Source organism: Ranitomeya variabilis, chromosome 4 (assembly GCF_051348905.1).
Source record: "Ranitomeya variabilis isolate aRanVar5 chromosome 4, aRanVar5.hap1, whole genome shotgun sequence".
NCBI lineage: Eukaryota > Metazoa > Chordata > Amphibia > Anura > Dendrobatidae > Ranitomeya > Ranitomeya variabilis.
This window is the reverse complement of record NC_135235.1, coordinates 155664645-155691125: the sequence shown is the minus strand read 5'-3', so window position 1 is coordinate 155691125 and position 26481 is coordinate 155664645. Positions and strand designations below refer to the sequence as shown.

Sequence of the window (26481 nt, the reverse complement as noted above, 5' to 3'; positions counted from 1 at the left end):
CCTATGACAAACACTGACGTCTGAATGAGCTATTAGGAAGACTTATTTCACTACAGAGTCTCTTCTATGTTTTTTCAGGCTATTACAGGGATGGCAATTGATAACCACTTACTAGCTCTGAGAGAGTTAGCTCGAGAACACTGCAAGGAATTGCCGGAGATTTTTACAGACGAAATGTACTTGTTGAGCAATCGATTTATACTCTCTACCAGTCAGGTATGTGTTTCAGAAAGCATGACAAATTTCTGCAATATTTAACATTTTAGGGCTGTCTTGGTATCTCTTATGCACATTATATAGTTGTGTAATTTAGCATGTACATAAAAAATGAAATAAAAAATAAATATACACTGTTACTTACATGGTTGAAAATAACAGCAAACTGAGTTTGCAGGGTTGGTTAAAGGAAAATGATGTCCCTGGTCGGAATTAACAATATGTCCATACAACTTTCTATCCAGTAAACCAGTGCAGCCTGCTGATCTTAACTGCATGTTGGAATACAACACATGAAATGTCATTAGAACGCTGGATTTTCTGTAAGAATATTTAAGACAAGTGATAGATGAACGTTATGTGAGTGTTTCTATGCAGAATTGAAGGTAGAGTGTCTCAACAGAACAATACATGTTTTGTTTATAACTTTCCTGAAACAATGAGTCACTCATTCTAATCACTAATGGGGCATGTGAGAGCTCTGGTGAATCAGACTTGTGGTTTTGACAACATTCAGGAAACAGATCCAAACAAATATTACAGTTTGGAAAAATTTTTAGGCATGTGATGTATATCGGGCATGTTTTAACTACTTCCAGGCCACCAATAGACTACAAAAGTCCAGACGGTCCACATTGTACTCTGCATTAACGTTCTAAAATGTCATTGCATAGTATAACAGCTGCACGAGAGGGGAGATGGCTGTCAGACACAACCAGACTCCACAGAGAGGGTAAAAACAGTTTATTACCAACTCTGCCTTCCTGATTGAAGTATAAACAGTGCTGAACAAGGACTGTGTATACAGTATAGGAAGCACTGACAGTGCTTCTTTCTCTAGACCTAGTGATCATGTGATCACTGAATGTAGGAATGAAGCAAGAGGTACTGACTCCTAGGAGACACATTTAGCTCTGCTATGCAGCCAGGAGGCAGAATTTCCATTATAACTAGGACTAACATACCAGCCCCATTCACAGTGGATTTCATTTTTTAAGTATTTAAAAATTTTAATATGACACACTCCCCCCTTCCCCCAAAGGTGTTTTATGACCTTATAAGGAAAACAATATGTGAAAAAATGTAAATAAATAAAAGTTGCAGCTAACTCAAATCACTGTGCATACTCCTGTCCCAGTTGAAAAAAATGTGACCGATATATAAAAATAAGTGTTACGGAAAGGGGAACATATTTTATAATGTATTTTAGTGGTCCTTTGTGGTCATAAAAAAATTAAAAGGGAGGGAAAAACAGACATGTATTTCATTTATTTTTCCCACTGATATCGCCCAATATTGCCAAAAAGAAGAGTATCAAAATAACATAACATGTATCACAAAATAAAGGATGCGAGAATTATTTGAGTATTCAAATAAGATACAAAAATACAGCTCTTTAACCTGCAAAAATGAAAAAAAATGAAAATAAGCTTGGTCAGTAAAGGGGGATAAATGGCCTGGTCTTGAGCTGGTTAAAGCAGGACATTTAAGATGTTGGCCATTTTAGAATTTAACAAACTTACTAAGAACAATATTTTTTGGCACTTAGCAAGACAGATTTCCCCTCCTGCACTTATTAGTGGAGCCTTCCCCACAGAACAAATTCTCAGACCAAAATTTCAGTCAGATAAATGAGATGGATGAAAATACAATTTACACACTTAAATTCAGAATAATTAGTCATAATTTGGTTGGAAATGAACTTGTAGATACAAGACACTAAGTAATGTATAAACTGATGAGCGATTGTACTTAATGCTTCATTTCCAGTCATTAGATGGCCAGCACAACCACTTATGTGATATTTAGCCTCTCCAGAATAACAGGACCAACAGTAATGGTGATAAGGCTCAGCCTTTAATTCTCCATTGGAAAATCTGTACAACATGAAATCCACCTAAAACACAGTAGCTGAGGCTGCATTTAGACAGGCCGACCATGGCGACTAAGCGAGCGCTACATATAAACCTTCAGTTGCTGCTTAACAGCCCATTTAGATAGTCCGACCACACTTACATGCGCACCGAGCAATGGGAAATATGATAGTTCTGTGCTCTAAACATCATGTTCTCTTCAGCATAGAGTATGAGAACTGAGTTTTATAGGAACCTTGTCATCTGTTTCATAGGCTGCAAGCTTAAAGCAAGGACCTCCAAGGTTGTATTGTCTGAAATACTGCCTGTACCACGTGCCATACCAGAGAGGTAACTGGAGATTAGGGAGGTTAATAAGTGGCTCAAGAATTGGTGTAGGAAGGAGGGGTTTGGTTCCTGGGGAACTGGGATGACTTCTCAGTTGGCTACAGGTTCTACACTAGGGACGGGCTGCACCTCAATGGGGAAGGTGCAGCTGTGCTGGGGGAGAAAATGGCTAGAACATTGGAGGAGTGTTTAAAGGAAAGGTGCCGCATTTTATTTTTTGTATTAAAAATGATTGTTTATATAAACAATTATTTTTAATACAAATTTACATTTTTTAACTTTAGCATTTTTTTTATTATTAATTTTTTTTTCAGCCACTGGGCGCCGCCATTTTGCTTTGCAGGAGTGTAAGTGTAGCTGCACGTCACTTTCACTCTGCATTTACGGCAACCCAGGGCATAGACATCTGCGGTCGGGAGCCGACTCTATACCTACCATTATAATCTGCTTTCTGCTGTGTCTGGCCACGCCCCCTGAGCCGTCCACAGCACGGCAGAGGCAGGAGACCAGCGCCATCTTCCTGGAGCTCACACTGCAGCTGTGAGCTCCAGCTTACCAGGATAATCAAAGGAGCCCTGCAGCTATAGGAGGAGGAGGAGGAGACCAAGGACGGGAGGGAGAAGGACTCAGCCGGGAGCCGTGAAGTAAGTATCAGTGGGGAGGGGGGAGAGGGAATCTAATCCTCTCCTTTGTGGTGCTGACTGAGCAGTTATCTCCTCCCATGTGTGTTACTGTGCTGTGTATCTACTCCTCTCCTGTGTGATACTGTTTGCTTAGCCATGCATCTAATCATCTCCTGTGTGATACTAACTGAGCTGTGTATCTAATCCTCTCCTGTGTGATACTGTGTGCTGAGCCATGCATCTAATCCTATACTGTGTGATACTATGCTGAGCCGTGTATCTAATCCTCTCCTGTGTGATACTATGTTGAGCCGTGTATCTAATCCTCTCCTGTGTCATACTGTCTGCTGAGCCGTGTATCTAATCCTATCCTGTATGATACTGTCTGCTGCGCCGTGTATCTAATCCTATCCTGTGTGATACTGTCTGCTGCGCGTGTATCTAATCCTATCCTGTGTGATACTTTCTGCTGCGCGTGTATCTAATCCTCTCCTGTGTGATACTATGTTGAGCCGTGTATCTAATCCTCTCCTGTGTCATACTGTCTGCTGAGCTGTGTATCTAATCCTATCCTGTATGATACTGTCTGCTGAGCCGTGTACCTAATCCTATCCTGTGTGATACTGTGTGCTGAGCCATGCATCTAATCCTATACTGTGTGATACTATGCTGAGCCGTGTATCTAATCCTATCCTGTGTGATACTATGCTGAGCCGTGTATCTAATCCTATCCTGTATGATACTGTCTGCTGCGCCGTGTATCTAATCCTATCCTGTGTGATACTATGCTGAGCCGTGTATCTAATCCTATCCTGTATGATACTGTCTGCTGAGCCGTGTACCTAATCCTATCCTGTATGATACTGTCTGCTGCGCCGTGTATCTAATCCTATCCTGTGTGATACTATGCTGAGCCGTGTATCTAATCCTATCCTGTATGATACTGTCTGCTGAGCCGTGTACCTAATCCTATCCTGTGTGATACTGTCTGCTGCGCCGTGTATCTAATCCTATACTGTGTGATACTATGCTGAACCGTGTATCTAATCCTATACTGTGTGATACTGTATGCTGACCTGTGTATCTAATCCTATACTGTGCTGACCTGTGTATCTAATCTGCTCCTGTGTGATACTGTCTGCTGAGGCTACTTTCACACTTCCGTCAGTACGGGGCCGTCGCAAACCGTTGGCCCGACGTACCGACGGATGTTGTGCTAAATTTAGCACAACGTGGGCAGCGGATGCAGTCTTACGACGCATCCGCTACCCAGTGTGATGAGCGGGGAGGAGGGTGCGGAGTTCCGGCCGCGCATGAGCGGGCAGAAAAAGCGGAACCGACGGACAAAAAAAGTTACATGGTACTTTTTTTTGCGCGTCGCGGCCGCCGAAACACAACGCATCCGTCGCACGACGGATGCGACGTGTGGCCATACGTCGCAATGTGTCGCTAATGTAAGTCTATGGGGAAAAAGCACATCCTGCGGGCAACTTTGCAGGATGCGTTTTTTCTCCAAAACGAAGCATTGTGACGTATCCCTAAAGACGAAAGTGTGAAAGTAGCCTGAGCCGTGTATCTAATCCGCTCCTGTGTGATACTGTCTGCTGAGCCATGTATCTAATCCTATCCTGTGTGATACTGTCTGGTGAACAGTGTATCTAATCCTCTCCTATGCACTCCTCTCCCCCCTGCATGTCTTTCCCCATTGCACACACAACTCAATGCGTGCGATAACAGGAGCTGCAGGGGTCATGCTGTATTATGGCATTATGTGAGATCTATATGACGGTATTATGTGATCTGTATGGTGGTATTATGCTTTATCAGTATTGTGAGAATTATATGGTGGTATTGTGTGTGATCTATATGGCGGTATTATGTGAGATCTATATGGCGGCATTGTGACAAGTATGTGGCGGTATTGTGTGATCTATATGGCGGTATTATGTGAGAACACTATGGAGGTATTATGTGTGATCTATATGGCGGTATGTGAGAACACTGGCGGTATTATGTGTGGTCTATATGGTGGTATTATGTGAGAACTGTATGACAGTATTGTGTGATCTATTTGATGGTATTGTGTGTGATCTATATGGCGGTATTATGTGTGATCTATATGGCGGTATTATGTGAGAACACTATGGCAGTATTATCTTCAGAAAGCGGACCCATTATAGGGTGGTTCTGGCTGAGCACCTGCACGCGGGTCTGGGGTAATAGAGGGGGCAGCATGACCTCCAGTTAGGTGCAGTCAGGGCTGGTGAGGCAGCTGAAGAGGAGTCTCATTTTTATCGTTACTATATGGCTACATTTCCTTCCCAGCGTCACCCCAGACTGCGCCTGTCGCCTCGCTTTCACACATTGCCAGGACAGGATGGAGAAGACAGGATCTGAGGAGGGGAATGGGGTCTGCATGCAAAGTCTGGATCAGAACAGGCCATCAATCCACAGAAATGTTTCCTGGATTTCTGAGGAGACGGTCCATCCATGTGTATAAAAGACAGTGCTCTATGTACAATCCCTGGCTGCTCCGCACACTAAACAGGGTGCCCCCCATAGACCAACACACTGCTCTCCTGAAATACTCTGTGCTGCTGTCACCCTGCTCCCTCCACCACATATCTCCCAGAATCCTTGCTGCCTGCCATCATCGGTGACTGTCTACTTGTCAGTATAAGGCTGCATTCACACTAGCGTCGGTACGGGCCCGTCGCAGTGCGTCGGCCCGACGTACCGACACATGCTGTGAAAGAAATGCCCGACGTGGGCAGTGGAAGCAGTCTTACGACGCTTCCGCTGCCCCATTGTAAGGTCCGGGGAGGAGGGGGCGGAGTTTCGGCCACACATGCGCGGTCGAAAATGTTGGACTCGACGCACAAAAAAAGTTACATGTAACATTTTTTTGTGGCGGCGGTCCGCCAAAACACGACGCAACCGTCGCACGACGGTTGCGACGTGTGGCAATACATCGCAATGCGTCGGTAATGTTAGTCTATGGTGAAAAAACGAATCCTGCAGACAACTTTGCAGGATGCGTTTTTTTTCTCCTGAATGACGCATTGCGACGTATTGCAAACAACGCTAGTGTGAAAGTAGCCTAAGGCTGCGGTCACACTAGCAGTATTTGGTCAGTATTTTACCTCAGTATTTGTAAGCCAAAACCAGGAGTGGGTGATAAATGCAGAAGTGGTGCATATGTTTCTGTTATACTTCTCCTCTAATTGTTCCACTCCTGGTTTTGGCTTACAAATACTGAGGTAAAATACTGACCAAATACTGCTAGTGTGACCGCAGCCTTACTCTGCAGTCACCAACAAAATGGCTGCTCACTGGATTCCTGAATATCATCCGCTCTTATCCCTTAGCAGACACCCAGAAGGGAAGGAGAGGAGTGACATCACACACAGGTCAGCAGACTCCGCCCATAATTACTGCAGTGCTGTAATGTGAGCTAGTTGTACACGAGGTTTTTCTGAAATTTCAGCAGCTGCTCCCCCTAGTGTTTAAAAGTGGAAATTCCAAAACTTTTCAAATTATTTTTCATATTTTACTAAATTATAAACAAATGATAATATTTTTTAAGAAAATGTAAACATTAATTCTTTACATTTTTACAATTGCTGCTAAAAAATTTTTTTTGATGGCACCTTCCCTTTAAACTAGGGATTGGGGGGAGGGTATTCGTTTTATAGGAAGGGAAGATAGTGCAGATAGATACCTAGGGGTGGCGGTGGCATGGAGGGGTCAGGTTAGAACAGTTATTAATTTAAGAAAGAATAGAGGTACAGAGAGGAACATAAAGTGTATGTATACTAATGCCAGAAGCCTCGCCAACAAAATGGACGAATTAGAACTAATGTTGTTGGAGCCTAATTATGACATGGTGGGGATATCTGAAACATGGCTGGACAAGAGTCATGACTGGGCTGTTAATTTATAGGGCTATAGACTGTTCAGAAATGATCATATAAATATTCGAGGGGGAGTGTTTATATGTAAAATCATCCTTAGAACCCATCCTGCGTGATAATATAGGAGAATCTAATGAAAATGTAGAGTCCCTGTGGGTGGAGATAAGGGGAGGGGGAAAAATAATAAATTACTGATATGGGTTAGAATAAAAATCCAAAAATATTTGGAAGCAACGGAGAATATCCTCGTAAGCAAATAGATGAAGCAGCGACTCAACGAGAAGTCATTATTATTGGGGACTTCAACTACCCTGAAATAGATTGGGGAACAGAAACCTGCAGTTCCAGCAAAGGTAACAGGTTTCTGACAACTATGAGAGACAATTACCTTTCACAACTGGTTTAGGACCCTACAAGAAGGGGGCACTGCTAGACCTAATATTAACCCCTTAACCCCCGAAGGTAGTTTGCACGTTAATGACCAGGCCAATTTTAACAATTCTGACCACTGTCCCTTTATGATGTTATAACTCTGGAACGCTTCAATGAATCCTAATCATTCTGACAATGTTTTCTCATGACATATTGTACTTCATGATAGTGGTAAAATTTCACTGATATTACCTGCGTTTATTTGTGAAAAAAAATTAAATTTGGCGAAAATTTTGAAAATGTCACAATTTTCCAACTTTGAATTTTTATGCCCTTAAATCACAGAGATATGTCACACAAAATACTTAATAAGTAACATTTCCCACATGTCTACTTTACATCAGCACAATTTTGGAACCAAATTTTTTTGTTAGTGAGTTATAAGGGTTAAAATTTGACGAGCAATTTCTCATTTTTACAACACCATTTTTTTTTAGGGACCACATCACATTTGAAGTCACTTTGAGGGGTCTATATGAAAGAAAATACCCAAGTGTGACACCATTCTAAAAACTGCACCCCTCAAGGTGCTCAAAACAGCATTCAAGAAGTTTATTAACCCTTCAGGTGTTTCACTAGAATTTTTGGAATGTTTAAAAAAAATGAACATTTAACTTTTTTTCACAAAAAATTTGCTTTAGATCCAATTTGTTTTTTTACCAAGGGTAACAGGAGGAATGGGACCACAAAAGTTGTTGTACAATTTGTCCTGAGTACGCTGATACCCCATATGTGGGGGTAAACCACTGTTTGGGTGCATTGCAGAGTTCAAAAGGGAAGGAGCGCCGTTTTGACTTGTCAATGCAAAATTGACTGGAATTGAGATAGGACATCATGTCACGTTTGGAGAGCCCCTGATGTGCCTAAACATTGAAACCCCCCACAAGTGACAGCATTTTGGAAAGTAGACCCCCTAAGGAACTTATCTAGATGTGTGGTAAGTAGGGTTGAGCGACTTTCATTTTTTTAAGATCGAGTAGGGTTTTGGGAAACCCGATTTTGTCCAGAGTCGAGTCGAGTGCAGTCGGCCGATTATCGCTAAAAGTCGGGGATCGACCGAAACACGAAACCCAATGCAAGTCAATGGGGAAGCATAGTCGGCAGTGAGTGGAGGCCAGGAAAACACCTACAGTGCCCATTTTAATGCCAAAAACATCCATTCTTGTTTCTGAAGCTTGCCAATCTTAATTAACTGTATAATAATAGTTGGGCATAGGGAATTGGGGGAAAGTTGTGGGGGGAGTAGGGCTGGCTCAAGTTTTTCGTGGGCCCAGGAAATGCGGACTACGTCACGGCGGTGTTGCAGGGAAAGGTAAGTATTTAAAAGTTGCAAGTGCTGTGATCCTGAGCAAGCAGGGGGGGGCCCACTCGTTCGCATTGCCACTGGCACAGGGCCCCTCAAAGTACGGCGGTGTGTTTGCATGGCGGGGGCGCCTCCCACCAGCAGCGACACTTTTGCGTACTCTGAGGGGCCCTGTGCCAGTGACGTCGCCAACGAGTATGCCCCCCCACCTGATGAAGGAACCTGCACTTTCATCTGCACCTTCCTCTTTGTCCCTGTGTAAGGTGGTATAACATGCGGGAAGGGGAACCTTACTTTCAGCAGGGTCAGATTCTGGCTGTGTAGAGTACAAGGGGAATGTAGTGGTCTAGGTCAATGTACCAGCAGACTCATTTAGCAGTGGCTGGGCAATGGGCAGGATGAGGAGGAAACAGATATAGGGCCAAAGAATAAAGTAGGCTACATGCAGTTCAAAATTGGTAACAGGACTAAACAGGCGGCATTGCTTTGTTCAGTGGAGTAGCAAACCCAAGAGCAGCAGACACTGTTTCAAGGGCCTAACCACACTAGTAGGCCAAATGCAGTTTAATATCTGATAGTATAGGGCGAAAGCCAGAATGTGGAAGCTCAGCTTTGTTCAGTTGAGGACAACACCAGGGAGGGGCAGACACCTTTAGTAGGCCGGAAAAGCCTATTGCATTTTTTAAAATGGTAATTTGGAGCAGAAGGTTGAAGCTCAGCTTTATTTAGTTGAGGACAACACCAGGCAGGGGCACACAGACAGACACCTTTAGTAGGCCGGAAAAGCCTATTGCATTTTTTAAAATGGTAATTTGGAGCAGAAGGTTGAAGCTCAGCTTTATTTAGTTGAGGGCAACACCAGGGAGGGGCAGAAGCCGTTAGTAGGCCCTAACCACCATTTTTTTTTTTTTTAAACCACTTAATGAGAGCCGGAAGGTTGAAGCTCAGCTTTATTTAGTTGAGGACAACACCAGGCAGGGGCACACAGACAGACACCTTTAGTAGGCCGGAAAAGCCTATTGCATTTTTTAAAATGGTAATTTGGAGCAGAAGGTTGAAGCTCAGCTTTATTTAGTTTAGGGCAACACCAGGCAGGGGCACACAGACAGACACCTTTAGTAGGCCGGAAAAGCCTATTGCATTTTTTAAAATGGTAATTTGGAGCAGAAGGTTGAAGCTCAGCTTTATTTAGTTGAGGACAACACCAGGCAGGGGCACACAGACAGACACCTTTAGTAGGCCGGAAAAGCCTATTGCATTTTTTAAAATGGTAATTTGGAGCAGAAGGTTGAAGCTCAGCTTTATTTAGTTGAGGGCAACACCAGGGAGGGGCAGAAGCCGTTAGTAGGCCCTAAACACCATTTTTTTTTTTTAAAACCACTTAATGAGAGCCGGAAGGTTGAAGCTCAGCTTTATTTAGTTGAGGACAACACCAGGCAGGGGCACACAGACAGACACCTTTAGTAGGCCGGAAAAGCCTATTGCATTTTTTAAAATGGTAATTTGGAGCAGAAGGTTGAAGCTCAGCTTTATTTAGTTGAGGGTAACACCAGGCAGGGGCACACAGACAGACACCTTTAGTAGGCCGGAAAAGCCTATTGCATTTTTTAAAATGGTAATTTGGAGCAGAAGGTTGAAGCTCAGCTTTATTTAGTTGAGGACAACACCAGGCAGGGGCACACAGACAGACACCTTTAGTAGGCCGGAAAAGCCTATTGCATTTTTTAAAATGGTAATTTGGAGCAGAAGGTTGAAGCTCAGCTTTATTTAGTTGAGGACAACACCAGGCAGGGGCACACAGACAGACACCTTTAGTAGGCCGGAAAAGCCTATTGCATTTTTTAAAATGGCAATTTGGAGCAGAAGGTTGAAGCTCAGCTTTATTTAGTTGAGGGCAACACCAGGGAGGGGCAGAAGCCGTTAGTAGGCCCTAACCACCATTTTTTTTTTTTTAAAACCACTTAATGAGAGCCGGAAGGTTGAAGCTCAGCTTTATTTAGTTGAGGACAACACCAGGCAGGGGCACACAGACAGACACCTTTAGTAGGCCGGAAAAGCCTATTGCATTTTTTAAAATGGTAATTTGGAGCAGAAGGTTGAAGCTCAGCTTTATTTAGTTGAGGGCAACACCAGGCAGGGGCACACAGACAGACACCTTTAGTAGGCCGGAAAAGCCTATTGCATTTTTTAAAATGGTAATTTGGAGCAGAAGGTTGAAGCTCAGCTTTATTTAGTTGAGGGCAACACCAGGGAGGGGCAGAAGCCGTTAGTAGGCCCTAACCACCATTTTTTTTTTTTAAAACCACTTAATGAGAGCCGGAAGGTTGAAGCTCAGCTTTATTTAGTTGAGGACAACACCAGGCAGGGGCACACAGACAGACACCTTTAGTAGGCCGGAAAAGCCTATTGCATTTTTTAAAATGGTAATTTGGAGCAGAAGGTTGAAGCTCAGCTTTATTTAGTTGAGGGCAACACCAGGGAGGGGCAGAAGCCGTTAGTAGGCCCTAACCAAAGTTGAAGGCCAAATGCAGTTTAATTTCTGATACTATAGGCCGAAAGCCAGAAGGTGGAAGCTCCGATTTAGACAGTGGAGGACAATTTGAATTAGGGACTGCAGACAGACTTAGTAGGCTGTCCCCTGTGGACCATGCATCCACCACATTAACCCATTGCGCCGTAATGGACACGTAATCTTCCGTGGCCATGCCTACAGGTCCATGCGTCTGTTGTCAGGTGCACCTTTGTACTCACAGATTGCCAGAGTGCATGGACAATGCGGTCTTCTACATGCTGGTGGAGGGTTGGGATGGCTTTTCTCGCAAAAGAAGTGTCGACTGGTTAGCTTGTAGCGTGGTACAGCGTAGTCCATCATGGCCTTATTAATAGTAAATAAAATATATAACTAGGCTCTATGAACTTTTAAATAGGTTCCAGGGGTACACGGGCAGCATTGGTGTGGTCAGTGGAGGAGTATTGCAAGTAGGGGCTGCAGACAGGCTATCAAAGGCCTAAAATAACAAACAGTAGGCAGTCATGGCAGTTTTACATCGGTTACATGGATACACAGGCAGGCACTCCAGGCAGCATTGTGGTCAGTGGAGGAGTATTGCAAGTAGGGGCCGCAGACAGGCTATCAAAGGCCTAAAATAACAAACAATAGGCTCATTGCAGTTTTACAGCGGTTACATGGATAGACGGGCAGGCAGCTTGGTGGTGAGTGGAGGAGTATTTAAAGTAGGGACCGCAGACAGGCTATCAAAGGCCTAACATAACAAACAATAGGCTCATGGCAGTTTTACAGCGGTTACATGGATACACGGGCAGGCAGCTTGGTGGTCAGTGGAGGAGTATTTAAAGTAGGGACCGCAGACAGGCTTCAAAGGCCTAACATAAGAAAATGGGCTGGCTGTAGGCACTTTATAATTGGTTCCAGGGGTACACGGGCAGCAGTGGTCTGGCCAGTGGAGGACTAGTGGAAGGAGGGACCGCAGACAGGCTTCAAAGGCCTAACATAAAAAAATGGGCTGGCTGTAGGCACTTTATAATTGGTTCCAGGGGTACACGGGCAGCAGTGGTCTGGTCAGTGGAGGACTAGTGGAAGGAGGGACCGCAGACAGGCTTCAAAGGCCTAAAATAACAAACAATAGGCTCATGGCAGTTTTACAGCGGTTACATGGATACACGGGCAGGCAGCTTGGTGGTCAGTGGAGGAGTATTTAAAGTAGGGACCGCAGACAGGCTTCAAAGGCCTAACATAAGAAAATGGGCTGGCTGTAGGCACTTTATAATTGGTTCCAGGGGTACACGGGCAGCAGTGGTCTGGTCAGTGGAGGACTAGTGGAAGGAGGGACCGCAGACAGGCTATCAAAGGCCTAACATAACAAACAATAGGCTCATGGCAGTTTTACAGCGGTTACATGGATACACGGGCAGGCAGCTTGGTGGTCAGTGGAGGAGTATTTAAAGTAGGGACCGCAGACAGGCTTCAAAGGCCTAACATAAGAAAATGGGCTGGCTGTAGGCACTTTATAATTGGTTCCAGGGGTACACGGGCAGCAGTGGTCTGGCCAGTGGAGGACTAGTGGAAGGAGGGACCGCAGACAGGCTTCAAAGGCCTAACATAAAAAAATGGGCTGGCTGTAGGCACTTTATAATTGGTTCCAGGGGTACACGGGCAGCAGTGGTCTGGTCAGTGGAGGACTAGTGGAAGGAGGGACCGCAGACAGGCTTCAAAGGCCTAAAATAACAAACAATAGGCTCATGGCAGTTTTACAGCGGTTACATGGATACACGGGCAGGCAGCTTGGTGGTCAGTGGAGGAGTATTTAAAGTAGGGACCGCAGACAGGCTTCAAAGGCCTAACATAAGAAAATGGGCTGGCTGTAGGCACTTTATAATTGGTTCCAGGGGTACACGGGCAGCAGTGGTCTGGTCAGTGGAGGACTAGTGGAAGGAGGGACCGCAGACAGGCTTCAAAGGCCTAAAATAACAAACAATAGGCTCATGGCAGTTTTACAGCGGTTACATGGATACACGGGCAGGCAGCTTGGTGGTCAGTGGAGGAGTATTTAAAGTAGGGACCGCAGACAGGCTTCAAAGGCCTAACATAAGAAAATGGGCTGGCTGTAGGCACTTTATAATTGGTTCCAGGGGTACACGGGCAGCAGTGGTCTGGTCAGTGGAGGACTAGTGGAAGGAGGGACCGCAGACAGGCTATCAAAGGCCTAACATAACAAACAATAGGCTCATGGCAGTTTTACAGCGGTTACATGGATACACGGGCAGGCAGCTTGGTGGTCAGTGGAGGAGTATTTAAAGTAGGGACCGCAGACAGGCTTCAAAGGCCTAACATAAGAAAATGGGCTGGCTGTAGGCACTTTATAATTGGTTCCAGGGGTACACGGGCAGCAGTGGTCTGGCCAGTGGAGGACTAGTGGAAGGAGGGACCGCAGACAGGCTTCAAAGGCCTAACATAAAAAAATGGGCTGGCTGTAGGCACTTTATAATTGGTTCCAGGGGTACACGGGCAGCAGTGGTCTGGTCAGTGGAGGACTAGTGGAAGGAGGGACCGCAGACAGGCTTCAAAGGCCTAAAATAACAAACAATAGGCTCATGGCAGTTTTACAGCGGTTACATGGATACACGGGCAGGCAGCTTGGTGGTCAGTGGAGGAGTATTTAAAGTAGGGACCGCAGACAGGCTTCAAAGGCCTAACATAAGAAAATGGGCTGGCTGTAGGCACTTTATAATTGGTTCCAGGGGTACACGGGCAGCAGTGGTCTGGTCAGTGGAGGACTAGTGGAAGGAGGGACCGCAGACAGGCTTCAAAGGCCTAAAATAACAAACAATAGGCTCATGGCAGTTTTACAGCGGTTACATGGATACACGGGCAGGCAGCTTGGTGGTCAGTGGAGGAGTATTTAAAGTAGGGACCGCAGACAGGCTTCAAAGGCCTAACATAAGAAAATGGGCTGGCTGTAGGCACTTTATAATTGGTTCCAGGGGTACACGGGCAGCAGTGGTCTGGTCAGTGGAGGACTAGTGGAAGGAGGGACCGCAGACAGGCTATCAAAGGCCTAACATAACAAACAATAGGCTCATGGCAGTTTTACAGCGGTTACATGGATACACGGGCAGGCAGCTTGGTGGTCAGTGGAGGAGTATTTAAAGTAGGGACCGCAGACAGGCTTCAAAGGCCTAACATAAGAAAATGGGCTGGCTGTAGGCACTTTATAATTGGTTCCAGGGGTACACGGGCAGCAGTGGTCTGGCCAGTGGAGGACTAGTGGAAGGAGGGACCGCAGACAGGCTTCAAAGGCCTAACATAAAAAAATGGGCTGGCTGTAGGCACTTTATAATTGGTTCCAGGGGTACACGGGCAGCAGTGGTCTGGTCAGTGGAGGACTAGTGGAAGGAGGGACCGCAGACAGGCTTCAAAGGCCTAAAATAACAAACAATAGGCTCATGGCAGTTTTACAGCGGTTACATGGATACACGGGCAGGCAGCTTGGTGGTCAGTGGAGGAGTATTTAAAGTAGGGACCGCAGACAGGCTTCAAAGGCCTAACATAAGAAAATGGGCTGGCTGTAGGCACTTTATAATTGGTTCCAGGGGTACACGGGCAGCAGTGGTCTGGTCAGTGGAGGACTAGTGGAAGGAGGGACCGCAGACAGGCTTCAAAGGCCTAAAATAACAAACAATAGGCTCATGGCAGTTTTACAGCGGTTACATGGATACACGGGCAGCTTGGTGGTGAGTGGAGGAGTAGTGCAAGGAGTGTCTGTCCCAGTACTCCCAAAATATAAATAGATGTTAATGTCTCGCAAAACAACCAAAACAAAAAAAAAGGTGGCATACTTAGGTACAGGGGTGGGCTCATCTGCTGAGTTTCTGACATAGTAATTTGGCAGTAACTATTTAATGGTGCCAATATAGGACACAGACACAGACTACTTTAAGTTGCATCGTAGATGTCTACAAATTTGTATTGTCAGTGCCAGACATTGAATGATGTCAGCGAATAGACTAAAGATTGGTGGAGCTGTGCGACATAATTTTGCATGTGGTAGAGCACATTTTGAGCTGGGGTAGGGGGGAACTCTCTAGAGGCCAGCGGGACCGCCCCAGGGCCCCTCATGTTACAACGGTGTGTCTGACGTTGGGTGTGCACCACCACCGCCAGAGACACTACATTGTACTATGAGGGACCCAGTAGCAATGCCGTCAACCAAAAGCGAGCACACCCACCTCTTCAGACAAACAGCAGTCTCACGGGTGCTTGCGCCAAGTCGCGATACCACGGCCCCGTGTGGGGAGTTTGGCCATTTAGGGAGGTGTAAACATGTCGTATGCTGTACAATCAGCTGCAGCAAATTAGACATTAGAAAAGTAATTCACAGGCAAGAGCCTTTCATAGGAAAGCTAGGTGTCGGCCGGGCAAGGTGGGGCAAAAGATTTCGAAATCCAGTTGTGGTTCATTTTAATGAATGTTAGATCGTCAACATTTTGGGTAGCCAGACGAGTCCTTTTTTCGGTTAATATTGAACCTGCAGCACTGAATACTCTTTCTGATAGGACACTTGCTGCCGGGCAAGCAAGCTCCTGCAATGCATATTCTGCCAATTCTGGCCAGGTGTCTAATTTGGAGGCCCAGTAATCAAATGGGAATGACGGTTGAGGGAGAACATCGATAAGGGATGAAAAATAGTTAGTAACCATACTGGACAAATGTTGTCTCCTGTCACTTTCAATTGATGCAGCAGTACCTGTCCTGTCTGCGGTCATAGCAAAATCACTCCACAACCTGGTCAGAAAACCCCTCTGTCCAACGCCACTTCTGATGTGTGCACCCCTAACACTCCTAGTCTGCTGCCCCCTGGAGCTCGTGTGAGAACGATCACGTGCGCTGTGTGCTGGGAATGCCTGAAGCAAACGGTCAACAAGAGTTGATTGTTTGGTTGCTAATATTAGTTCCAAGTTCTCATGTGGCATAATATTTTGCAATTTGCCTTTATAGCGTGGATCAAGGAGGCAGGCCAACCAGTAATCGTCATCGTTCATCATTTTCGTAATGCGTGTGTCCCTTTTTAGGATACGTAAGGCATAATCTGCCATGTGGGCCAAAGTTCCAGTTGTAAAATCTCCGGTTGTGATTGGTTGAGGGGCAGTTGCAGGCAAATCTACGTCACTTGTGTCCCTCAAAAAACCAGAACCCGGCCGTGACACGCAACCAATTTCCTGTGCCCCCGGGAAAGGTTCGGCATTAAAAATATACTCATCCCCATCATCCTCCTCGTCCTCCACCTCCTCTTCGCCCGCTACCTCGTCCTGTACACTGCCCTGACCAGACAATGGCTGACTGTCATCAAGGCTTTCCTCTTCCTCTGGTGCAGACGCCTGCTCCTTTATGTGCGTCAAACTTTGCATCAGCAGACGCATTAGGGGGATGCTCATGCTTATTACGGCGTTGTCTGCACTAACCAGACGTGTGCATTCCTCAAAACACTGAAGGACTTGACACATGTCTTGTATCTTAGACCACTGCACACCTGACAACTCCATGTCTGCCATCCTACTGCCTGCCCGTGTATCCTCCCACAAATAAATAACAGCACGCCTCTGTTCGCACAGTCTCTGAAGCATGTGCAGTGTTGAGTTCCACCTTGTTGCAACGTCTATGATTAGGCGATGCTGGGGAAGGTTCAAAGACCGCTGATAGGTCTGCATACGGCTGGCGTGTACAGGCGAACGTCGGATATGTGAGCAAAGTGCACGCACTTTGAGGAGCAGGTCGGAGAACCCAGGATAAGTTTTCAATAAGCACTGCACCACCAGGTTTAAGGTGTGAGCCAGGCAAGGAATGTGTTTCAGTTGGGAAAGGGAGATGGCAGCCATGAAATTCCTTCCGTTATCACTCACTACCTTGCCTGCCTCAAGATCTACTGTGCCCAGCCACGACTGTGTTTCTTGTTGCAAGAACTCGGACAGAACTTCCGCGGTGTGTCTGTTGTCGCCCAAGCACTTCATAGCCAATACAGCCTGCTGACGCTTGGCAGTAGCTGGCCCATAATGGGACAACTGGTGTGCAACAGTGTCATCTGCCGATGGAGTGGTTGGCAGACTGCGTTCTGTGGAAGAGCTGTAGCTTCTGCAGGAGGACGAGGAGGAGGAGGAGGAGGGGGTGCGAACGCCTACAGCCAACTGTTTCCTAGACCGTGGGCTAGGCACAACTGTCCCTAAATTGATGTCGCCTGTGGACCCTGCATCCACCACATTCACCCAGTGTGCCGTGATGGACACATAACGTCCCTGGCCATGCCTACTGGTCCATGCATCTGTAGTCAGGTGCACCTTTGTACTCACAGATTGCCTGAGTGCATGGACGATGCACTGTTTAACATGCTGGTGCAGGGCTGGGATGGCTTTTCTGGAAAAAAAGTGTCGACTGGGTAGCTCGTATCATGGTTCAGCGTACTCCATCAGGGCTTTGAAAGCTTCGCTTTCAACTAACCGGTAGGGCATCATCTCTAACGAGATTAGTCTAGCTATGTGGGCGTTAAAACACTGTGTACGCGGATGCGAGGATAAGTACTTCCTTTTTCTAACCAGAGTCTCATGTAGGGTGAGCTGGACTGGAGAGCTGGAGATCGTGGAACTTTCGGGTGTGCCGGTGTACATGGCAGACTGAGAGACGGTTGGAGACGGTATTGTTTCCACCGGTGCCCTAGATGCAATATTTCCTCCTACAAAACTGGTGATTCCCTGACCCTGACTGCTTTTGGCTGGCAAAGAAACCTGCACAGATACTGCCGGTGGTGCGGAAAATGGTGGCCTTACAGTGACGGAAGGGATGTTGCGTTGCTGACTAGCTTCATTGGCCGAGGGTGCTACAACCTTGAGGGACGTTTGGTAGTTAGTCCAGGCTTGAAAATGCATGGTGGTTAAGTGTCTATGCATGCAACTAGTATTTAGACTTTTCAGATTCTGACCTCTGCTTAAGCTAGTTGAACATTTTTGACAGATGACTTTGCGCTGATCAGTTGGATGTTGTTTAAAAAAATGCCAGACTGCACTCTTCCTAGACTCGGATCCCTTTTCAGGGATTGCAGACTGAGCTTTAACCGGATGGCAACGCTGTGCTCCAACAGGTTTTGGCTTTGACACGCGTTTTGGGCCAGATACGGGCCCGGCAGATGGAACCTGTTGCGATGTTGATGCCTGCTGCGGCCCCTCCTCCACCTCCGCTTCTGAACTACTGCCGCCTGCACCCTGTTCCCCCAATGGCTGCCAATCGGGGTCAATAACTGGGTCATCTATTACCTCCTCTTCGAGCTCGTGTGCAACTTCGTCTGTGTCACTGTGTCGGTCGGTGGTATAGCGTTCGTGGCGGGGCAACATAGTCTCATCAGGGTCTGATTGTGGATCTGTACCCTGAGAGGGCAATGTGGTGGTCTGAGTCAAAGGAGCAGCATAGTACTCTGGCTGTGGCTGTGCATCAGTGCACTCCATGTCAGAATATACTTGTAATGGGCATGGCCTGTTAAATGTTTCACTTTCTAAGCCAGGGACGGTATGTGTAAAGAGCTCCATGGAGTGACCCGTTGTGTCGCCTGCTGCATCCTTCTCTCTTGTTGTAGTTTTTGCTGAGGAGGACAAGGAAGCGACTTGTCCCTGACCGTGAACATCCACAAGCGACGCGCTGCTTTTACATTTACCAGTTTCGGAAGAGGAGGCAAAAGAGCTAGAGGCTGAGTCTGCAATGTAAGCCAAAACTTGCTGTTGCTGCTCCGCCTTTAAAAGCGGTTTTCCTACTCCCAGAAAAGAGAGCGTTCGAGGCCTTGTGTAGCCTGACGACGAAACTGGCTCCACAGCTCCAGACTTAGGTGGAATATTTTTATCCCCACGACCACCTGATGCTCCACTACCACTACCATCATTACCAGCTGACAATGAACGCCCACGACGACCTCTTGCACCAGACTTCCTCATTGTTTTAAAATCTTAACCAAAGTAACTTTATTTGTTGCTGTCAAACAACTTACACGGTGAGCTATAACTTCAGTATGATTTCAATATCCCTTAACAGGTTGGTGAGACCACAAGGAAAATCAGGCACAATGTTACACACTCTGTTTTCTGTGGCACAAAATCACAGAGATGACACACACGCAGGACTGTCACTCAAGCACTAATGTCAATATTAATCTCCCACCTAATTTATTTTTTTTTTTTTCTCAGGGAGACTTTAGAAACCAAATAATATTAAAAAAAAAAAAAAAAAAAGGCTTTCTATGGCCCACAATTAGAGAGAGAGAGGTGGCACACCCAGGAGTCAAGACTGGCGCACAAGCTGAAAGGGCAATATTACTCTCCCACTGTTTTTTTAAGTTTTTTTTTTATTTCAGGGAGACTTTAGAAACCAAATAATATAAAAAAAAAAAAAAAAAAAAAAAAAATAGGCTTTCTATAGCCCACTGAATGAGAGAGAGAGGTGGCACACCCAGGAGTCAAGACTGGCACACAAGCTGAAAGGGCAATATTACTCTCCCACTGTTTTTTTATGTTTTTTTTTTTTTTTTCAGGGAGACTTTAGAAACCAAATAATAAGAAAAAAAATAAATAAATAAATAGGCTTTCTATAGCCCACTGAATGAGAGATAGCACACACAGCAGTGGCACACAAGCCCTGACTGAGGCCAATATTTTTCTCCCACTGATTGATGTAGTGTTTTTGTGTTGAGGTAGATTTTAGAACACAAATCAAGGAAAAAAAAAAAAATGCTTTCTATGGCCCACTGAATGAGAGAGAGGTGGCACACCCAGGAGTCAAGACTGGCACACAAGCTGAAAGGGCAATATTACTCTCCCACTGTTTTTTTATGTATTTTTTTTTTTTTAAGGGAGACTTTAGAAACCCAATAATATTTAAAAAAAAAAATAAATAGGCTTTCTATGGCCCACTGAATGAGAGGGAGAGAGGTGGCACACCCAGGAGTCAAGCCTGGCACACAAGCTGAAAGGGCAATATTACTCTCCCACTGTTTTTTTATGTATTTTTTGTTTTTTAAGGGAGACTTTAGAAACCCAATAATATTTTAAAAAAAAAATAAATAGGCTTTCTATGGCCCACTGAATGAGAGGGAGAGAGGTGGCACACCCAGGAGTCAAGACTGGCACACAAGCTGAAAGGGCAATATTACTCTCCCACTGTTTTTTTATGTATTTTTTGTTTTTTAAGGGAGACTTTAGAAACCCAATAATATTTAAAAAAAAAAAAAAATAGGCTTTCTATGGCCCACTGAATGAGAGGGAGAGAGGTGGCACACCCAGGAGTCAAGACTGGCACACAAGCTGAAAGGGCAATATTACTCTCCCACTGTTTTTTTATGTATTTTTTGTTTTTTAAGGGAGACTTTAGAAACCCAATAATATTTTTTAAAAAAAATAAATAGGCTTTCTATGGCCCACTGAATGAGAGGGAGAGAGGTGGCACACCCAGGAGTCAAGACTGGCACACAAGCTGAAAGGGCAATATTACTCTCCCACTGTTTTTTTATGTATTTTTTGTTTTTTAAGGGAGACTTTAGAAACCCAATAATATTTAAAAAAAAAAATAAATAGGCTTTCTATGGCCCACTGAATGAGAGGGAGAGAGGTGGCACACCCAGGAGTCAAGACTGGCACACAAGCTGAAAGGGCAATATTACTCTCCCACTGTTTTTTTATGTATTTTTTGTTTTTTAAGGGAGACTTTAGAAACCCAATAATATTTAAAAAAAAAAATAAATAGGCTTTCTATGGCCCACTGAATGAGAGGGAGAGAGGTGGCACACCCAGGAGTCAAGACTGGCACACAAGCTGAAAGGGCAATATTACTCTCCCACTGTTTTTTTATGTATTTTTTGTTTTTTAAGGGAGACTTTAGAAACCCAATAATATTAAAAAAAAAAAAATAAATAGGCTTTCTATGGCCCACTGAATGAGAGGGAGAGAGGTGGCACACCCAGGAGTCAAGCCTGGCACACAAGCTGAAAGGGCAATATTACTCTCCCACTGTTTTTTTATGTATTTTTTGTTTTTTAAGGGAGACTTTAGAAACCCAATAATATTTAAAAAAAAAAATAAATAGGCTTTCTATGGCCCACTGAATGAGAGGGAGAGAGGTGGCACACCCAGGAGTCAAGACTGGCACACAAGCTGAAAGGGCAATATTACTCTCCCACTGTTTTTTTAGGTATTTTTTGTTTTTTAAGGGAGACTTTAGAAACCCAATAATATTTAAAAAAAAAAATAAATAGGCTTTCTATGGCCCACTGAATGAGAGGGAGAGAGGTGGCACACCCAGGAGTCAAGACTGGCACACAAGCTGAAAGGGCAATATTACTCTCCCACTGTTTTTTTATGTATTTTTTGTTTTTTAAGGGAGACTTTAGAAACCCAATAATATTTTAAAAAAAAAATAAATAGGCTTTCTATGGCCCACTGAATGAGAGGGAGAGAGGTGGCACACCCAGGAGTCAAGACTGGCACACAAGCTGAAAGGGCAATATTACTCTCCCACTGTTTTTTTATGTATTTTTTGTTTTTTAAGGGAGACTTTAGAAACCCAATAATATTTAAAAAAAAAAATAAATAGGCTTTCTATGGCCCACTGAATGAGAGGGAGAGAGGTGGCACACCCAGGAGTCAAGCCTGGCACACAAGCTGAAAGGGCAATATTACTCTCCCACTGTTTTTTTATGTATTTTTTGTTTTTTAAGGGAGACTTTAGAAACCCAATAATATTTAAAAAAATAAATAAATAGGCTTTCTATGGCCCACTGAATGAGAGGGAGAGAGGTGGCACACCCAGGAGTCAAGACTGGCACACAAGCTGAAAGGGCAATATTACTCTCCCACTGTTTTTTTAGGTTTTTTTTTTTTTTTCAGGGAGACTTTAGAAACCAAATAATATTAAAAAAAAATAAAAAAAAAATAGGCTTGCTATAGCCCACTGAATGAGAGATAGCACACACAGCAGTGGCACACAAGCCCTGACTGAGGCCAATATTTTTCTCCCACTGATTGATGTAGTTTTTTTGTGTTGAGGTAGAATTTAGAACACAAATCACGGAAAAAATAAATAGGCTTTCTATGGCCCACTCAGTGAGAGATGGCACACACAGGGATGGCACTGTAGCAGAAATGCCAATCTTAATCTCCCACAAAAAAAACAAAAAAAAAACAGGGACTGTCCTACAATTACTATCTCCCTGCAGTAATGTAAGCCAGGTATGGCAGGCAGCAATAGGAGTGGACTGATGCACAAATTAAATAAAAAGTGTGGACAAACAAAAAAGATAGCTGTGCAGAAAGGAAGGAACAAGAGGATATGTGCTTTGAAAAAAGCAGTTGGTTTCCACAGTGGCGTACACACAGCAATACAGCTATCACGGAGCCTTCTAGGGCAGCCCAATGAGCTACAGCGCTGAGGGGAAAAAAAAAAAAAAATAGCTTCCACAGTCCCTGCACACCGAAGGTGGTGTTGGACAGTGGAAATCGCTGCAGCACAAGCGGTTTGGTGGTTAGTGGACCCTGCCTAACGCTCTCCCTGCTTCTGACGAAGCGGCAGCAACCTGTCCCTAAGCTCAGATCAGCAGCAGTAAGATGGCGGTCGGCGGGAACGCCCCTTTATAGCCCCTGTGACGCCGCAGACAGCAAGCCAATCACTGCAATGCCCTTCTCTAAGATGGTGGGGACCAGGATCTATGTCATCACGCTGCCCACACTCTGCGTTCACCTTCATTGGCTGAGAAATGGCGCTTTTCGCGTCATTGAAACGCGACTTTGGCGCGAAAGTCGCGTACCGCATGGCCGACAAGCACAGGGGTCGGATCGGGTTTCATGAGACGCCGACTTAGCCAAAAGTCGGCGACTTTTGAAAATGATCGACCCGTTTCGCTCAACCCTAGTGGTAAGCACTTTGACCCACCAAGTGCTTCACAGAAGTTTAGAAATGTAGAGCCGTAAAAATAAAAAATAATATTTTTTCATAAAAATGATTTTTCGCCCCCAACTTTTTCTTTTCCCAAGGATAACAGAAGAAATTGGACTCCAAAAGTTGTTGTGCAATTTGTTCTGAGTATGCCGATACCCCATATGTTGGGGGTAAACCACTGTTTTGGCGCATGGCAGAGCTCAGAAGGGAAGGAGCGCCGTTTGACTTTTCAATGCAAAATTGACTGGAATTGAGATAGGACGCCATGTCGCATTTGGAGAGCCCCTGATGTGCCTAAACATTGAAACCCCCCACAAGTGACACCGTTTTGGAAAGTAGCCCTCCTAAGGAACTTATCTAGATGCAGACTTAGATGGAATGGTCTGCAGGCGTCACATTGCGTCTCCAGAGCCCCTGATGTACCTAAACAGTAGAAACCCCCCACAAGTGACCCCATATTTGAAACTAGACCCCCCAAGGAACTTATCTAGATGTGTTGTGAGAACTTTGAACCCCCAAGTGTTTCATTACAGTTTATCGCAGAGCCGTGAAAATTAAAAATCTTTTTTTTCCACAAAAATTATTTTTTAGCCCCAGTTTTGTATTTTTCCAAGGGTAACAGGAGGAATTGGACCCCAAAAGTTGTTGTCCAATTTTTCCTGAGTACGCTGATACCTCATATGAGGGGGGGAAGCACCGTTTGGGCGCATGGCAGAGATCGGAAGGGAAGAAGGGCCTTTTGGAATGCAGACTTAGATGGAATGGTCTGCAGGTGTCACATTGCGTTTCCAGAGCCCCTGATATACCTAAACAGTAGAAACCCCCACAAGTGACCCCATATTGGAAACTAGACCCCCCAAGGAACTTATCTAGATTTGCTGTGAGAACATTGAACCCCCAAGTGTTTCACTACAGTTTATAACACAGAGCGGTGAAAATAAAAAATCCTTTTTTTCCACAAAAATTATTTTTTAGCCCCCAGTTTTGTAATTTCCAAAGGGTAATAGGAGAAATTGGACTGCAAAAGTTGTTGTCAAAAATAATTTTTTAGCCCCCAAATTTTTATTTTCTCAAGGGTAACAAGACAAAATTTGTCCTGAGTACGCTGGTTGGGGCTACAGTTAGGGTTGGGGCTACAGTTAGGGTTAGGGTTGGGGCTAAAGTTAGGGTTGGGGCTAAAGTTAGGGTTAGGGCTTGGATTACATTTACGGTTTGGATTAGGGTTAGGGGTGTGTCAGGGTTAGGGGTGTGGTTAGGGTTATGGTTGGGATTAGGGTTGGGGTGTGTTGGAGTTAGGGGTGTGGTTAGGGTTGGGATTAGGGTTAGGGGTGTGTTGGGGTTAGGGGTGTGTTGGGGTTAGGGATGTGGTTGGGATTAGGGTTAGGGGCGTGTTTGGGTTAGGGGTGTGGTTAGGGTTATGGTTGGGATTAGGGATAGGGGTGTGTTTGGGTTAGTGTTTCAGTTAGAATTGGGGAGTTTCCACTGTTTAGGCACATCAGGGGCTCTCCAAACGCGACATGGCATCCAATCTCAATTCCAGCCAATTCTGCGTTGAAAAAGTAAAACAGTGCTCCTTCCCTTCCAAGCTCTCCCGTGCGCCCAAACAGGGGTTTACCCCAACATATGGGGTATCAGCGTACTCAGGACAAATTGGACGAAAACTTTTGGAGTCCAATTTCTCCTGTTACCCATGAGAAAATACAAAACCGGGGGCTAAAAAATAATTTTTGTGCAAAAAAAAAAAGATTTTTTACTTTCACGGCTCTGTGTTCTAAACTGTAGTGAAACACTTGGGGGTTCAAAGTTCTCACAACACATCTAGATAAGTTCCTTGGGGGGTCTAGTTTCCAATATGGGGTCACTTGTGGGGGGTTTCTGCTGTTTAGGTACATCAGGGGCTCTGCAAATGCAACATGACACCAGCAGACCAATCCATCTAAGTCTGTATTCCAAACGGCACTCCTTCCCTTCTGAGCTCTGCCATGTGCTCAAACGGTGGTTTCCCCCCCCACATATGGGGTATCAGCATACTCGGAACAAGTTGGACAACAACTTTTGGGGTCCAATTTCCCTGTTACCCTTGGGAAAATACAAAACTGGGGGCTAAAAAATAATTTGTGTGGAAAAAAAAAGATTTTTTATTTTCACGGCTCTGCGCTATAAACTGTAGTGAAACACTTGGGGGTTCAAAGTACTCACAACACATCTAGATAAGTTCCTTGGGGGGTCTCGTTTCCAAGATGGGGTTAATTGTGGGGGGTTTCCATACCTCCCAACTTTTGAAGACGGGAAAGAGGGACAAAGTTTGCAAATTTTAGGCCACGCCTCTGACCACACCCATTCATAATGAGTCACACCCATATCCACGTCCCAACCACACCCATTTAGCACTGCCGATCACACTGTTTCATATACAATAATTATAAACAAAAAAATATGGCCACACAGTGCCCGATACTGTATAATGGCCACACATGATGCTCCATACTGTACGATGACCACACATGACGCTCCATACTGTATAATGAACACACATGACGCTCCATACTGTATAATGACCGCACATGATGCTCAATACTGTTTAATGACCGCACATGATGCTCCATACTGTATAATGGCGCCACATGATTCTCCATACTGTATAATGACCACACATGATGCTCCATACTGTATAATGACCACACAGTGCCCCATACTGTATAATGGCCACACATGATGCTCAATACTGTATAATGGCCCCACATGATTCTCCATACTGTATAATGACCACATATGATTCTCTATACTGTATAATGACCGCACATGATGCTCCATACTGTCTAATGACCGCACATGATGCTCCATACTGTATACTGGCTGCACATGATGCTCCATATTGTATAATGACTGCACATGATGCTCCATACTGTATAATGACTGCACATGATGCTCCATACTGTATACTGGCTGCACATGATGCTCCATACTGTATAATGGCCACAGTTCTCCATACTGTATAATGACATACAGGCACGCAGCTCACACACAGGCACGCAGCTCACACACATGCTCACACACACGCACACAGCTCACACACACGGCTCACACACACGCAGCACACACACAGCTCACACACGCACACAGCTCACACACATGCAGCTCACACACACACGCAGCATCACACACACACGCAGTATCACACATATACACGCAGCATCACAAACGCAGCTCACAAACACATGCAGCTTTGACACAAATGCATCACACACGCAGCCATCACACACACACGCAGCCATCACACACACATGCAGCCATCACACACACACACGCAGCCATC

At 45.0% G+C, this 26481-nt stretch overlaps 1 protein-coding gene across 1 annotated transcript in view; it reads left to right on the top strand.

Moving 5' to 3' along the window:
• CHAT (choline O-acetyltransferase) overlaps positions 1–26481 on the top strand; it is a 327907-nt gene that overhangs the window by 287396 nt on the left and 14030 nt on the right. The window contains exon 14 of the mRNA XM_077259349.1: positions 79–216. Coding sequence (XP_077115464.1) covers positions 79–216 — 138 coding nt within the window. The remainder of the gene's footprint in view (positions 1–78; positions 217–26481) is intronic.